The sequence below is a fragment of the Prionailurus bengalensis genome, chromosome B2, assembly GCF_016509475.1.
Source record: "Prionailurus bengalensis isolate Pbe53 chromosome B2, Fcat_Pben_1.1_paternal_pri, whole genome shotgun sequence".
NCBI classification, from domain to species: Eukaryota; Metazoa; Chordata; class Mammalia; order Carnivora; family Felidae; genus Prionailurus; species Prionailurus bengalensis.
Window position 1 is genome coordinate 105,895,186 of NC_057349.1, and position 16,838 is coordinate 105,912,023.

The 16,838-nt window shown below is 40.1% G+C and overlaps 1 protein-coding gene across 2 annotated transcripts in view; it reads right to left on the minus strand.

The window, feature by feature from the left end:
- Positions 1-16,838, minus strand: part of ROS1 (ROS proto-oncogene 1, receptor tyrosine kinase) — a 122,413-nt gene that overhangs the window by 94,205 nt on the left and 11,370 nt on the right. For both annotated transcript variants that reach the window (XM_043592200.1, XM_043592199.1), the window contains exons 5-7: positions 11,277-11,337; positions 2,778-2,926; positions 1,962-2,100 (exon numbers count right to left, since the gene is read on the minus strand). In XM_043592200.1, the coding sequence (XP_043448135.1) occupies positions 1,962-2,100; positions 2,778-2,926; positions 11,277-11,337 (349 nt within the window). The remainder of the gene's footprint in view (positions 1-1,961; positions 2,101-2,777; positions 2,927-11,276; positions 11,338-16,838) is intronic.

The window sequence follows — 16,838 nt, forward strand, 5'->3', positions numbered from 1 at the left end:
TGTCCACTCCTCTGCTCCACGCATTCAGTCACCTTGGTGAGCAGAGGGGTACAAATCATCTTTCACTAATCAGAATCAGGATGTCAAAAAACCCAATTCATTAGGGTCAATGCTCAGACATGATCTGCTTCACTTTGAGCAAGTTAGATGCCACCTACATGGTGAGCTGTGATTCTTGTCCAAATCTCTCCCACAAAAATCCTCCCCAAAAGGCTGGTCAGGTTGGGCAAGATAATCCCTGACTAATAACAATTCCACTTGGTTAAGAAATTATCTTCATCAGGGCACCATCTAGAATCATACATTTCCCATCAAGAAAAGAAGAGGGCCATGAAGCATGAAACACAAAACAGAGACCTATAAGTTTTAATGTGGCTAGAAAAGTGAGAAAGAATTGAAGAATAAGGTGCTATTCACGAAAAGGATACCCAGTGTAGGTCCAGAATACCTGGAGGGCATGAGAGCTTACAAATCCAGAAGAAAGGCCCAGAAATGAAAGCAAAATTTGCCTTCTTCATTATTTTGATTTGACTAGCCATGCACCCTGGATCATGTTATCTCTCCAGCATCAGAAAATGCTCCAGCGCTGTTAGGATGCATGAGACACTAGTTTGAACAAAGAAGGATCCATGTATTCTACTCTGCCTGGGAACATTTCAAATACTGTCCTAGGCCAGTGTCTGACCTGAGGTTCTGAGGATGGTCAGGGAATAACCAGCAGAGGTGGCCACACACAGCCTAAAATCTGATCAACAATAAGAGGGCGCTAGTCAGGGAAGGGGAAAAATTCCTCAACCAGCTTCATCAGCTGTCCAGCTATGCTTCCGGGCATGGCCTAGTTCAGTGTGAGGCTCTTTGCACACTGCCAAATCTCCAGAACTAAGGCGTAGGGACATCTAACATCTGCCTGGAGTAAGCCCCCCAGGTCCATTCAGCTAACCCTGCAGGTAAAGGCACCAGACAACTCTCCTTCATTGTCCGTCCCAGGCATTTATCCCCCTGAAATGCTCTAAGCTTGAATCCTTTTCCTGGTGTGGAAGTCACATCTTCAAAAGAAGAAATCAGAAACCGCTCCAAAAAATGTGCTATTTTTTTTAAAAATCGTGTCTGTTAAAATATTAAAGTATTATCATAACCTCCATGCTGGTCACACTACGTCTGTGCTTTCAAATCTCTCTCATTCCCTCAATTCATTCTATGTGTAGTTGACAAAATTACCTTTTTAAGAAGCATGTGAAGCAATTACTTCCCTGCTTTAAAACCATCCTTAACTCTTAGTGGCTTATTGAGGTTTATACTGACTACCTTATTTAATACCTGATGTCCTTCACCCCATGTCCCATTTCCAAATCCCTGACAGACGCTATTCAAAATGTTCCTCTTACCCAGGCGCCTGGGTGGCTCAGACAGTTAAGTGTCTGACTCCTGATTTTGACTCAGCTCATGATCTCATGGTTTGTGAGTGTGATCCCTGCATCGAGCCCAGCGTGCAGCCCCTCTAAGAGACCCGCATGGAGCCCTGCATGGGGCTCCAGGCTGAGAGCATGGAGCCTGCTTGAGATTCTCTCTCTCCCTGTCTCTCTGCCCCTCCCCCAGTCTCTTTCAAAAATAAATAAATAAATTTTTTAAAAAATGTTCCTCTTACCATAGTACACAGCACCTTCCCAATTACAATCTACTTTCCTTATTTATTATGTTTACTCCTTAGAGTTATGTCTCCTCCTCCAAAAGGTGAGCAGCACAAGAACAGGGAGTTCTGTATTGACCACAGAGGTACAGGGAGCACCTAGAATGCCAGTTGATCCCAGAGGTATAGCGACTTGACATATAGTGAGGTACGCAGTTACTGAACGGATCGATTGATGAAGGAATCATTTATTTCGTTATTTAAAATAAACACAAACCAAACTAAAACTTTGGAATAATCTCCTCATTTCATAAGCAACACGGGTGCACCATACCTCCATAAGGATGAGTCCTGTAACTGGGACTTGGCAGAGAAGACAGCTGTAGCTGGGCTGTGAGGATCCAGACCACTCGAAAAATATACTCAGTGAAGGGATGCAGGGATTCTACTGTGTATGAGAGCTTGGACACAGCCTACATCAATGAGAGATTAATAGTCAGCATTTACAGAATCACCACTGCACGGTGCGACTCAAGAACACAGATTAGTTTGTAAAAGATGCATGACTTTTTTGGCTATGGGGTGACCCAGGGCCCGTCAGACCAGGAAAAAAACAGAAGCCTGGAGCTTAGAGCTGAGCCATCCAGATGTCAGTCGACATAATTCACACCAAAAGTCCCTCCTTCTTCAAAATTGCAAAACTATGGATTCAGCCCTCTGCCATGTACCTCAAGGTTTTACTTTAACTTTTCTATGTTAATATACTTAGTGTCTTGGGATTATTCTCTGAACTTGCTTATGCTTGCTTTCCTAAAAGGGACAGTTCTAGGTGACCTTCTTGCCCTCCCTCCTAGTTGGGATCACTGTGGGTGGGATGGGCAGATAAGGATCAATGTTTATGAGTATTGAGTATGTGATGTTGTGCTGAAGGAACAAAATATGTGTCTAATAATATGTTTTCTTCTAAAATAAAGGATTTAGCATCAACGTGTGGGAGTACTAGAGATTAAAATTCATCTAATCCAACCACTCACATTATACTTGAATCTTCTCCAAAATGTCTTTATGCCTATAATATATGCAGTAATTTGGCACTGCTAATAATTTGTAAAAAAAATCTGTGTGTATGTACATAGGCAGCTTTTCACACCTCAGTATAAGTCCAGCTTCCAGGAAGTTGTGCGTATTTCCACTGAATGATGTATTTGACTCCAGAGATGTTGGCAGATTTCCATCGTAACGTCACACTATGGCTTCCGATGGAAGAAGCAAAGGGTGCTGTGGGGAGGTCTGCATTTTCTGGGGAGAAAGGAAGATTTCATTCGCCATGCACCTCTGTCTGTCATATCAGAAGAAAGGGTGTCCGTTTCATCTAGTGCTCTCAGGACTCTCTTGTTACAACTACATCTTGCCACAAAAACCCACCTGAATAATAAAAGATGCATATAGTCAACTGGTTAATATTCTGAAAATCAGCGAATCAGTCTGGCTTCTTGTTTTCCCCATAGTATTCATTAATATGGTTTTTTTTGTTTTTTTTTTTACAGGCAAGGACCATGGAGCGTTCTGAGAATGTCCAGTTTTCTTTTACTAAACCACTTCCTTCTGGGTGAGGGGGCTGGGTGTCAGGAATATGGTACATAACAGAACCATTCATTGTCCCAGAACATGTATCCCAATTCACACTACAATTCTCATTATTGCTCATCTTGTCAATAAATCATTTTTATTGTTTTTAATTTATTTATTTTTGAAAGAGAGGGAGACAGAGACAGAGCATAAGTGTGGGAGGCGCAGAGAGAGAAAGGGAGACACAGAATCTGAAGCAGGCTCCATGCTCCAAGCTGTCAGCACAGAGCCCAACGTGGGGATCAAACTCACAAACTGTGAGATCATGATCTGAACCGAAGTCAGACGCTTAACGGGCTGATCCTCCCAGGTGTCCCAGTAAGTTATTTTTATATGTACAAGTAGTTGTACTCCAAAGGATTCTATATTCAGTTGTTCTATAATGTAAAATATCTTGTGTCTTCTAAACATTAGTAACATCACAACTGGCAACACACATTTATTGGTGCTACTTTCAGGCACTGTACAAGGGGCTAGAATTTGGAATGGTATGTTCCCCGGGGATGAAGTTATTTCACTTTACTTTTTCTATTTTCCAAAATTGTGACTGATTTACTACTTGAGCTTGCTTCCCCCACCCCAATTATTTATTGTGTAAAATACACATGACAAAAATTTACTGTCTTAACATTTTTAAGGGGCGCCTGGGTGGCGCAGTCGGTTAAGCGTCCGACTTCAGCCAGGTCACGATCTCGCGGTCCGTGAGTTCGAGCCCCGCGTCAGGCTCTGGGCTGATGGCTCAGAGCCTGGAGCCTGCTTCCGATTCTGTGTCTCCCTCTCTCTCTGCCCCTCCCCCGTTCATGCTCTGTCTCTCTCTGTCCCAAAAATAAATAAACGTTGAAAAAAAATTTAAAAAAAAATTTTTAAGTGTGTTCAGTGGTATTAAGTACATTTATATTGTTGTGCAACCATAACCACCATCCATCTCTAGAACTCTTTTCCTCTTGCAAAACTGAAACTCTACCCATTAAACACGAACTTCCCATTCTTTACCCCCACCCGCACCCCCGCCTCTGGCAGACACCATTCTACTTTCTGTCTCTGTGATTTTGAATACTCTGATCCCTCACATAAGTGTCATCAAACACTATTTGTCTTTTTGTGACAGGGCTGATCTCACTTAACATAATGTCCTTAAGATTCATCCATGTTGAACATGGCGTCCTTGCCTTGTTCCTGACCTTAGAGGATACAATTTCTTTTATAAAAAAATAAACAATCACTACTCTGGTTGAGAAAACATAATAGTCAATTTCCTTCATTTTTAAGGCTGAATAACATTCCATTGTATGTATGTATCAAAGTTTGCTTATCCATTCCTCCATCAATGGACACTTGGATTGCTTTCATGTTTTAGCTATCGTGAATTCAATAAGAAGTGGATAGATAGCATCAGTGTATAAATATCACTTCATGACCCCGCTTTATTTTGAGTATACACCCACAAGGGGAATTGCTGGATTATATGGTAAATCTATTTTTAATTTTTTAAGGAACCACCATGCTGTTTAGCACAGAGGTTATGCCATTTTACATTGCCACCAACAATGCACAAGTGTTCCAACTGCTTCACATCCTCATTAACACTTTTAGTTTTCTGGATTTTTTTTTTGAGAGTAACCATCCTAGTTTTAATTTGCATTTCCCCAATTGTTTAGTGATGTTGAGTATCATTTCCTGTGCTTATCGATCATTTGTATATCTTCTTTGGAGAAATATCCATTCAACTCCTCCACCTATTTTTGAATTGGATTGTTTGGTTTGTTTTGGTTGTTAAATTTTAAGAGTCTCAATATATTCTGGATATGAATCCCTTATCAGATATATGATTTACAAATATTTTCTTCCATTATGTTGTTGCCTTTTTGCTCTATTGACAGTGTCTATTGATGCATATTTTTTAAATTTTACTGAAGTCCAACTTGTCTATTTTTTTCTCTTGTTGCTTTTGTTTTGTGCCATATCCAATAAGTCATTGCCAAATACAATGTTGTAAAGCTTTTGCTCTATTTTTAATTCTAAAAGTTGTACAGTTTTAGGTCTTACATTTAGGTCATGAATCCATTTTGAGTTAATTTTTTCATATGATATTATGTAAGGGTCCAACTTCATTCTTTTGTATGTGGATATCCAGTTTTCCAACACCATTTCTTGAAAAGACTGTCTTTTTCCCTTTGAATAATCTAGGCACACTTGTCAAAAATCATTTGACTATCCAAATAGGATTTATTTCTGGACTCTATTCTAATCCATTGATCTATATGTCTGTCTTTTTGCCAATGTCACACTATTTTGATGACTGCAACTTATTACTCTAAGTTTGAAATCAGGAAGTATGGGTCATCCAGCTTTGTTCTTCTTTTTAGGGTTTGGGGTCCCTTTAGATTCCATATGAATTTTAGAACATGTCTTTCTATTTCTACAAAAGATACTGGGATTTTAATAGGGATTACATTAGATCTGTAGGTTGCTTTGTGTTAGCATTGACATCTTAACTATATTGTCTTTCGATCCAAGAATATGGGATGTCTATTTATGTCTTCTTTGTTTCAGAAATGCCTTACAGTTTTATTTTGAAATACTTTGACCTCCTTGGTTAAGTTAGTTCCTAAGTATTGTGTGCTTATTGATGCTATTGTAAATGGAATTGCTTTCTTAAATTCCTTTTCAGATTGCTCATTATTAGAGAATAGAAATGCAACTGATTTTCATGTGTTGACTTTGTACAAATTTATTAGTTCTAACAGTTTTGTGTGCTATCTTTAGCACTGTCTACATATAACATCATATTATCTGCAAACAGGGATAATCTTCCTTCCCCATTTCAAATTTGGATGGTTTATTTCTTTTTCCTGCCTCATTGCTCTGGTTAGAATTTCCTGTACTATGTTGAATAGAAGTGTTAAAAGCAGGCATCCTTGGGGTGCCTGGGTGGCTCAGTCGGTTAGGCGTCCGACTTCGGCTCAGGTCATGATCTCGCGGTCTGTGAGTTCGAGCCCCACGTCGGGCTCTGTGCTGACAGCTCAGAGCCTGGAGCCTGTTTCCGATTCTGTGTCTCCCTCTCTCTCTGCCCCTCCTCCATTCATGCTCTGTCTCTCTCTGTCTCAAAAATAAATAAATGTTAAAAAAAAAAAATTTTAAAAGCAGGCATCCTTGCCTTGTTCCTGACCTTAGAGGATACAATTTCTTTTATAAAAAAATAAATAATCACTACTCTGGTTGAGAAAACATAATAAGTTTTTGTAAGAAACTTAAAATGGGTAAATACAAACTTCCACGACCTCACTCTTTCTGATTAAAAGTTGACAGCATTCTGATCATTATAGATACTGAATCTGGACTAATTAAAGTCCATAGTACCAGAATATCCCATGACCCAGAAAAAAGAAAGCCACCATCATCTGAGGTTCTAGCCCCCAGAGAGGCTTAGCACAACCCTTCTCTGCTGATTCTTTTATTTATAGTTCATTTTTAGCTTTTATAACTACACAAACAAAGCACAGCTCCATTTCCTCCCCTGTTTTATGGTGTGAGACACTTAATCGCGGGGACTGGAATATGCAGTGGAAAACCTTTTTCAAAAAATAAAGGAAACCTCATTTAAAGTGGAATCAAGAGGGGCGCCTGGGTGGCTCAGCCGGTTAAGCGTCCGACTTCGGCTCAGGTCGTGATCTCGCGGTCCGTGAGTTCACGCCCCGCGTCGGGCTCTGTGCTGACAGCTCAGAGCCTGGAGCCTGTTTCAGATTCTGTGTCTCCCTCTCTCTCTCTGACCCTCCCCTGTTCATGCTCTGTCTCTCTCTGTCTCAAAAGTAAATAAACGTTAAAAAAAAATTAAAAAATAAATAAATAAAGTGGAATCAAGAAGCCCTGATGGGGGGAGCTCTCACACATGTACCGTTCATTGCACCCTGCACAACCAGCAGCAAGAAGGAGGATAAGAATTATCCTGACAAGGAGGACATTTTTTACACGGGATTTTTTTTTTTTAAAGAAAAAGAAGGAAGATCCCTCCACACTCCAGCAACAATGCACTAACACAATCTCGAACTCCTGTTCTTCTGCAGTGAACTTTTGTTCAAAACAACCCTCCCCAGTTTCCCTCTTTCCTCTATAAAAACCTACATTCCCTCTGTTCTCTGGGCTTACCTACAGTTTGCCATAGTTTGCTCACCCCAAATTGCAATTCCTTTGCTAATTCCTGAATAAACCCATATTGCTAGTGAAATAACTGGCTACTTTATTTTTAAGGTTGACATGCTAAAGAAGAGTCCAGTGTGGAGTTGTCAGCAAAGAGGAAGATCCGAAAGAATCAGAAAGAAGGTAAGTTGAGACCTGGGCAGAAGGGACCAGAGTTATATCAGTAAATGCAAGTAAAGGTAAACTTCATAACTAGATGTAGAGATGTTTGCAAGCCATGGCAATGCGCGTGTACAATCAGAGGTCAAGTAGGTTTGTTCTAAAATATCAGGACAAGGGGCGCCTGGGTGGCGCAGTCGGTTAAGCGTCCGACTTCAGCCAGGTCACGATCTCGCGGTCTGCGAGTTCGAGCCCCGCGTCAGGCTCTGGGCTGATGGCTCAGAGCCTGGAGCCTATTTCCGATTCTGTGTCTCCCTCTCTCTCTGCCCCTCCCCCGTTCATGCTCTGTCTCTCTCTGTCCCAAAAATAAATAAATAAACGTTGGAAAAAAAAAAAATATCAGGACAAGAGTCAACTAAATGAGAAAAAGAAGCTGAGGGGAGCCTGGGTGGCTCAGTCGGTTGAGCGGTCCGACTTCTGCTCAGGTCACGATCTCACTGTCCGTGAGTTCGAGCCCCGCGTCGGGCTCTGTGCTGACGGCTCAGAGCCTGGAGCCTGTTTCAGATTCTGTGTCTCCCTCTCTCTCTGACCCTCCCCCGTTCATGCTCTGTCTCTCCCTGTCTCAAAAATAAATGAAAATAAATAAAACGTTAAAATTAAAAAAAAAAAGAAAAAGAAAAAAGAAAAAGAAGCTGAACTGAGCTGTATACGACTTTCAATACACAGCTGAGTGGGTAAGAAAAGCCCCTGAAATCAGACAGTTGGGTTAAAATCAAGTTACTCCCTCTCTAGTTCATTCAATACCATCCCTTTCTATGCAGCCCTAAGCAAATATATATACTTTTGTGCCTCATTTTTCTCATCTGTAAAATGGGGATTAAAAATAGTATTTATACCTCTGAGCGCAAAAAGAGCTAATATCTATAAATTACTTTTAACAGTGCCTGACTCATAAATACCTAACAAATATTAGTTCTTTTTATTTCACCATTGCTATTTCCACCACGTGGAAGAGAGACACGGACGGTATCTGAAACAGAATAATACAGCAGACTCAGAAATAGGCGAACTAGGTACTAGGTGTGTTAGAGACAAAAAAGGATCTTAGGTGTTTGGGCAAAAAGATTCATTATAACAAACTGAAGATATGGCCTGTAAGCACAATTGCTTTTATTTAGACTTGATACATATCATTTGTTAATGGTATATAGACATTGATCCATAACCAGTGTGAAATATTAAATAAAGCACCAATTACACTTGTATTATAAAAATATATAATTAAGTTGTTAGTATAATTCTGGAATATAAGAAAGGAACGCAACTCAAAGCTTTCCGAACTTTCTCAGTTCTGGCATCTTTAGTTTCTCAGTAATTTTTGCATAACTCCCTGGACCAAAAGAATTACCAAACAGCTCCATGTATTAAGTATAACTTAAGTTATGCGTGTCCTTTCACCTTAGCAGATATTTGAAAAAAAAATAATAACACACATAAATAGAAAGACAATATATGTATTTAATCCTTCAATAAAGAGAATTGCACACTGGTGTGCCTGGATGGCTCAAGCGGTTAAGCGTCCAACTCTTGAGTTCCACTCAGGTCATGATCTCACAGTTCAGGGGTTCAAGCCCCACATCGGGCTCCGTGCTGACATTGTGGAGCCTGCTTGGGATTCTCTCTCTCTCTGCCTCTCTCTCTGCCCTTCCCCTGCTGGTGCTCTCTCTCTCAAAATGAAGAAATAAACTTTAAAAAAAAATGAATTGCACACTAATGGGATCTGTGTGCCTATTGGGCAACCTGTTCCAAGTTGAGTTCCTTATGGTACTTGCTTTTATCCCAGCAATCACCAAAAAAACTCATTGTTGCAAAGATATGATATAGAAAGGAATGTAGCTCATTTCATTGTTTATACCATGACTACCTACAACTAGTAGTTCCAATAATGTCCAGAAGATCAACTACCCCTATGTTTCCCTTAAATGTTTAAAATGCCCCATGCTTTCCTATGAGGTATGTGTGATGCACTGGGAGGGGGGAGGGGGAGGGGGAGGAGGAAGGGGGAGAGGGGAGGGAGGTTCTTCGGAGCACAGTTTGGAAACCATAGAATATAAATTTTATCCATAGCTAATTCCCACTACACAGAAGGAAAAGAATGTACTATCACTTATCTCTCCACAGAAATGTCAAGGGGGTTCTTTTGTGGGATACCAAAGGGCAGAAGCAAATCAGAACAGCCAGGCAAGATCCTCCTTCCGGTCTCCATCAGTCACTGAGAGCAAGGAGCAAGCCATTGAAGCAAAGAGCACAACTTACAGGAGAATCAATCACTCCCCCGTCTGGAGGGAACAGTCTACCTCTTCGTGGGAGGAAGACACTGGAAATTCTGGAAAAGAAAGCTACTAACATCCAGGCTGTGACTTACCAAAGAGCTGGTTCTTCAGAAACCACTAGAGAATTAACACACTAGGGCAAATTCACTAAGACACACCCAACCTGCTCTGAAATCAAAGGGAACTGTAGACGTATAGCCAAGTACCCTGCTTAATCAGAATCTAAAAGCAAGAAGCATAGTTTCTAGACATTCAGCAAACTTCCCAGGGCCTTGTAGGGAGCCAGGCAGATAGTAGATACTCTGCTGACGAGCTGTTAGCTGAATAATTAACTGCATGTTAAATAAAATATTCTTATGCTTTTGGTTCATTAAAACAGTGGCATTTCCTGACCTCAAATCTAGTTAGGATTCATAGTTGTCTCTTTCATTAAGATGGAAGTGATCTCACCTACTGAAGTGAGCGCAAAACCTCCAATTTTAAACCTCGGTCATGTGCTCTGCACCTTATTTTGCTCTAAAAGAAGAGTTTTGCGGGGCGCCTGGGTGGCTCAGCCGGTTAACTTCACCTCAGGTCATGATCTCACGGTCTGTGAGTTCAAGCCCCGCGTCGGGCTCTGTGCTGAAAGCTCAGAGCCTGGAGCCTGTTTCAGATTCTGTGTCTCCCTCTCTCTCTGACCCTCCCCCGTTCATGCTCTGTCTCTCTCTGTCCCAAAAATAAATAAATTAAAAAAAAATTTTTTGGGGGGGGGCGCCTGGGTGGCGCAGTCGGTTAAGCGTCCGACTTCAGCCAGGTCACGATCTCGCGGTCTGTGAGTTCGAGCCCCGCGTCAGGCTCTGGGCTGATGGCTCAGAGCCTGGAGCCTGTTTCCGATTCTGTGTCTCCCTCTCTCTGCCCCTCCCCCGTTCATGCTCTGTCTCTCTCTGTACCAAAAATAAATAAACGTTGAAAAAAAAATTTTTTTTAATTTTTTTTTAATAAAAGAAGAGTTTTGCTGAGTTTCTATCACAATGGCTTCCACATTTGAAAATATTGAATTTTTTTCTATATATGTATATATATTTTTATTACACTGAGATAGAGAAGTCTAAATATTTTTTAAAATTTTTTAATGTTTATTTATTTTTGAGAGAAAGGGCGAGTGGGGGAGGGGCAGAAAGAGGGAGACAGAGGATCCGAAGCAGGCTCCATGCTGGGAGCGCAGAGCCCCATGTGATGTGGGCTTGAACCCACACCTGAGCCGAAATCAGGAGTTGGCCGCTTAACCGACTGAGCCATCCAGGCGCCCCAGAAGTCTAGATAGTTTAGAAGGTGGCTCATTCTCCTTACATACGCACAGTCCCTCGAGTGGTGTTGATTATTTTCAATAATAGTGGCGCGCATCTGCTTACCCAGCACTTCCTCTTCGTATGCACCTTCAGCACCGCTGCAGCCAACCTCACATGATTCTCGCTAAGGAAGACAGGGACCATACCAGTCAGTGCAGCCCAGGAACTGCTTTCGCTGATACATTTCAACTAAATTGTGAAATGCGAATGCCTGCTATATAAGCATACCGGTGTATCAATTATTTCCACCGCAGTACTTAAAGTTTCCATTTGCTAGTGGAATTAGAACAGCACCTTTCAAACTTTTTTGATCATGTCCCAGATTCCAAAACACATTTTCACAAAACAACTTGGCACACAACTTGGTTTTGGGGGGGGGGGGGGAGGGTAGGGAATCTTGAAACAGCACTTACTTTTTTTCTTTTTTTATTAACAGTTTTACTGAGATCTATTTCATATGCCATAAAATTCAGCCATTTAAAGCACACAGTTCAGTGGTTTTTCACTATACTCATAAAATTGGGCAACCATCACCACAATCTAATTTTAGAACAACTTTATCCCATTAAGAAACCCCATACCTGTGATGCACTCATATATGTTCTGTTCTATTCTATTAATTTGTTGTGACTCTTTATTCACCAAATTGATTTCATGACCCTATAATATGTGACACCCCACAGTGGGGAAAAAAAAAAACGCTGAGCTCAACCATGCAATTATATGTTTGCCATCTTGGTCAAAGGTCAGTGAGTTAATCACTTTAAACTTTAGCTTAAAATGATGACTATTTATTTTATATATCCATGCTTTCCTTGAGAAATTAAAAACTGACTACATTTCTTAATAACTTGAACATTTTAATAAATATCTTAATACCAGTGTTAAAGACACTTTTCCAGAGAAGACATTCAGATGGCTAACAGACACATGAGAAGATGCTCAACATCACTGCTCATCAGAGAACTACAAATCAAAACCACCTGACAGAATGGCTAAAATTAACAACCCAGGAAACAATAGATGTTGGCAAGGATGTGGAAAAAGGGGAACCCTTTTGCTGAGTTGGTGGGAATGCAAACTGTATGGAGAACAGTATGGAGGTTCCTCAAAAAACTAAAAATAGAACTACCTTATGACCCAGCAATTGCACTACTAGGTATTTATCCAAAGGATACAGGAGAGCTGATTCGGAGGGGCACATGCACCCCAATGTTTACGGCAACACTATCAACAATAGCCAAATTATGGAAAGAGCTCAAATGTCCATCAACTGATGAATAAAGAAGATATGGTTTATATATACAATGGAATGTTACTAATGATCAAGAAGAATGAAATCTTGACATTTGCAACAACATGGATAGAATTAGAATGTATAATGCTAAGCAAAAATAGTCAGAGAATGGCAAATATCATATTTCACTCATATGTGGAATTTAAGAAACAAAACAGATGAACATAGGGGAAGGGAAGGAAAAATAGAATAAAAATAGAGGGAGCAAACCATAAGAGACTCTTAATATACAGAGAAAAAACTGAGGGTTGCTGGAAAGGTGTTGAGTGGGAGAATGGGCTAGACGGGTGATGGGTGTTAAGGCGGGCACTTGTTATGATGAGCACTGGGTGTTACATGTAAGTGATGAATCACTAAATTCTACTTCTGAAACCATTATTACACCATATGTTAACTAACTTGGATTTAAGTTAAATAAATAAATATTAAAAATAATAAAAATGTATTCACCAATTCCGTTAACAAGTATTTTTAGCCATATGACACACAGTCACTGAATGATGTGTATCACTTTCCATATCATAGAAGGTATACACCATATACTCATATGTTATAATTATGTATTTCCTAATAATAGATGGATGAGCACTGGGTGTTATATGTAAGTGATGAATCACTGAATTCTACTCCTGGAAAAGCTATCACACTATATGTTAACTAACTTGAATTTAAATTTAAAATTTTTAAAATTTTTAAAAAATAGTAATGTTAAATTTTAAGGTCTACAAAAACCTAACAATGATTAACATTTTACTTCATTAACTGAAAAGAGTAAACATTTTCATAACTAAGACACAAATTTCCTGCAACTCTTAACAGATACATTAGCATTCAAGATAGAAAGAAAGAAAGGAAGAAAGAAAAAAAGAAAGAAAGAAAGAAAGAAAGAAAGAAAGAAAGAAAGAAAGAAAGAAAGGGGGAGGGAGGGAGAGGGAGGAAAGAAGGAAGAAAGAAAGAAAACAAAACAAGAAAGAGAAAAGAAAAGAAAGGAAGGGGAAAAAAACTCTTGGAGAAAAGGCACAAATTGTGACTGTAGCACAATCATGATCCATATTCCTGCTCTCAGTCAATTTGCAATTATAATACCTAAAACAACATGCTATTGTTTCTCATGATGATGGTGGAAACGATGACATGACACATTTGCCCTAAACATCCCAGGTAATTTACAAATACTAGCTGCACAATGTTTGACCTGGGCACTCAAAGGAAGTACAGGCTGATAAGCTCGGGTTTGCTTAGTTAAGGATTAATTTAAATACCTCAGTCTGGGCTCAGGATTATTTAACTTAAGGGTTTAGTATACTTTTCACATCCTTATTGCAGGTTTCAATAAAATGCATTCAACATGTTCATTACCTGAGGAGAGAATAAATATACCAAGTGGCAACAAAACTATATCATGTAACATGGAAATTTTTTTCCAAGTCACCAAGGAAGAAGAAAGGAGATGGAATAGTGTTTATTTGGAAATACAGCTAGTACTGACTGCCCAGGAAATTGTGGGCTTATTTTTCTTGCATTTTTTTTTCAGGGGAAAATACATAAATAAAATTCTGATCTATCTAGGAGTTTAAATGTTTTGTTACTTTGTGAACCTTGTATTTTTTTTTCAGCCTTATTGAGATGTAATTGACATATAAATTGTGTAAATTTAAGGTGTACAACATGTTAATCTGATATGTTTATATGTTGCAAAATGATTAACACAATGGCATTTGCTAACATCTCCATCCCATCACACAATGACCATTTCTTTTCTGGGGTGAGAACATTTAAGATCTACTTTCTTGGCAACATTCAGGTATCTAATGCAGTATTATTAGCTATAATCACCATGCTGTACATAGCTCTCCGGAACTTGTAGTCATAAAACTGGAAGTTTCTGCTCTAAGGAGTTTAACTATTATATCAAGTGGACGCAACACTGTATATTAGATTCCCTCTCTCTGTTATCTAACGTTGGACTTCGCATGACATTACCCAGTGCTCAAATTGCCTAGAGAGCATCTAAAGGTTTTGGATTTAAGGAATCCAGAGAATCTGAGCCCAGAGCCCGTGGATGGGGCAATTATAGTGTATTTATTCCGGGCTACTGAGCTACCATTCCCACTGCAGAAGCCAAGTGCATGCTTCCCAGGGGCTACATCGACCTGCTGCCTCTGTTTTAGTCCCTACTGCCATTTCTCCCATTGTAGTAAAACCACTTGTCTCATTGTCCTCTGGCTCCACTCCTGTGTTTATCAGCCTGGCTCACATGCTGCAAAATGCCTTTTCTTACTCCTGTAGCACAAGGAGGACACACCTACCACCCTCCTGGGATGCCCCTAGTTACAGCCTCTCCATAGGAATTGTGGCTTCTTTCCCTAAAACACTGTTCATTCATTCAAAACGTGTTTGTTGAGTACGTTTTTTGTGTGTGCCAAGCACGGGTTCAGGCTTGAAGGATCTGGCAGGGAGCAAGACCAGTAAGTTCCCTACCTTCATGGAATGTACGTTCTCTTAGAAGAAGACCGACAACAACAGAGTAAAAATTCTTTTAAACAAAATACATTCAGGGGTGATTGATTGGGTGGCTCAGTTGCTTAAGCAACTGACTTGGGCTCAGGTCATGAACTCCCAGTTCCTGAGTTCAAGCCCCGAATCGGGCTATTTGCTCTCACCACAGAGCCCACTTTGGATCCTCTGTCTCTGTCTCTCTCTGCCCCTCCCCAGCTTGTTCTCTCTCTCTCTGTCTCTGTCTCTCTCTCTCAATAAATAAATAAATAAACAAACTTACAAAAGAAAAAAAGCCATAAAAAATAAAATAAAATAAAACAGATCATGAAAAGTATTATGAAGAAAATAAGACAAGTTGAAGGCATAAGTCCTGACTGGGCAGGAAGGCTGTCTCATCAGGGCGCTCAGAAAGGACCATGCAAAGATGACCCTAGAGCAAGGCCTAAGTGATTTCAAGGAGCTGGGCTCCTATGGGTCTTAAGGGTAAAAGCTGGGAGGCAGGAGTGTGCCTCCTGTGCTCAGAAGAGGGAAAGGCCAGTGTGGCCGGCACAGAGAACAGGGAGAGGGGTGCAAGAAGAGGCCGGGGAGCCAGCAAACGGTAGTTCGTAATTTTTCTGAAACAGCAATGCGAAGCCATAAAAAGATTTTTAGGAACAATATGATCTAATTTTGTTTTTAATTACCAGGGATAAGCCCTCTCACGGGCTAACATCATTTTCCAACTTATACTTTGTTAAGCTAACATTTTCAAGACTACTTCCTCCAAGGACCATGTGCAGAAATTCCCAGCTTCCTGGGTTGACGCATTAATGGTTGAAGAGTTTGATTTCCTGCAGGTGTGGGTAGCTGAGTTTAAGTCTCCATCTACATACCTATCTCGATCTCCATATCTATAAAGCATGTATTCCTATTCAGTTCTACTTTATTTAAAGTGTAAAATAGTGAAGTATCTGGGCAACTGGGTGGCTCAGTCGGTTAAGCAGCTGACTTAGGCTCAGGTCATCATCTCATGATTGGTGGGTTTGAGCCCCACATGGGGCTCTGCGCTGACAGCTCGGAGCCTGGAGCCTGCTTCGAATTCTGCGTGTCCTTCTCTCCCTGCCCCTCCCCCACTTGTGCTCTGTCTCTCTCTCTCTCTCTCTCTCTCTCTCTCTCTTTCTCTTTCAACAATAAACATTAAAAAAAATTGTAAGTGTAAAATAGCCAAGTATTAATAGAAAAGAACAGAATAATTATGGAAGTTATAACACTGTGAGAAAAGATATACATTATATAAACACAGGCAACTGGGCAGCACAATGATTGCCTGGGAGCTACAGCATTAGAAATCCAATCCTGGGCTGCTTCAGCACTTGAGAGCCTTGAACTCTCTCTGCCTTTCTTGACACAGTCTCCCCAGGGATGGTTTGGGGAGAGGGGGAGGTAATTTTACTTTAATCATATAAAAAGATTCTCAGGCAGTTTTTTTTTTATCTCAATCAAGAAAGACCTATAATTGTTTTTTTACATATGGAGTGAATTCTCCCCTGTGTTTTATCACTTCTTAGCCAACCCTGACCCTTCCATCTATCCTCAAGGAAAAAAATCACTTGAGGTGAAAAGTAAGCACAGACTATTGAGAATATGTTCCAGTGTAATGTTTTTTTGTTTTTTATTTTTATTCTCTAGTAAAAAGACATTGTCCTATTTTACTAATGGATGATAATTTATACTCCTTTCCCAGGCAGAAGAAAATAGTTCCGCTCCCTGGTTTCAAGGACATTTGCATAGAATACAACATAAACTTCTAGCTGAGAAATAATGCATTTTCTTCAAAAACATCTGTTGTC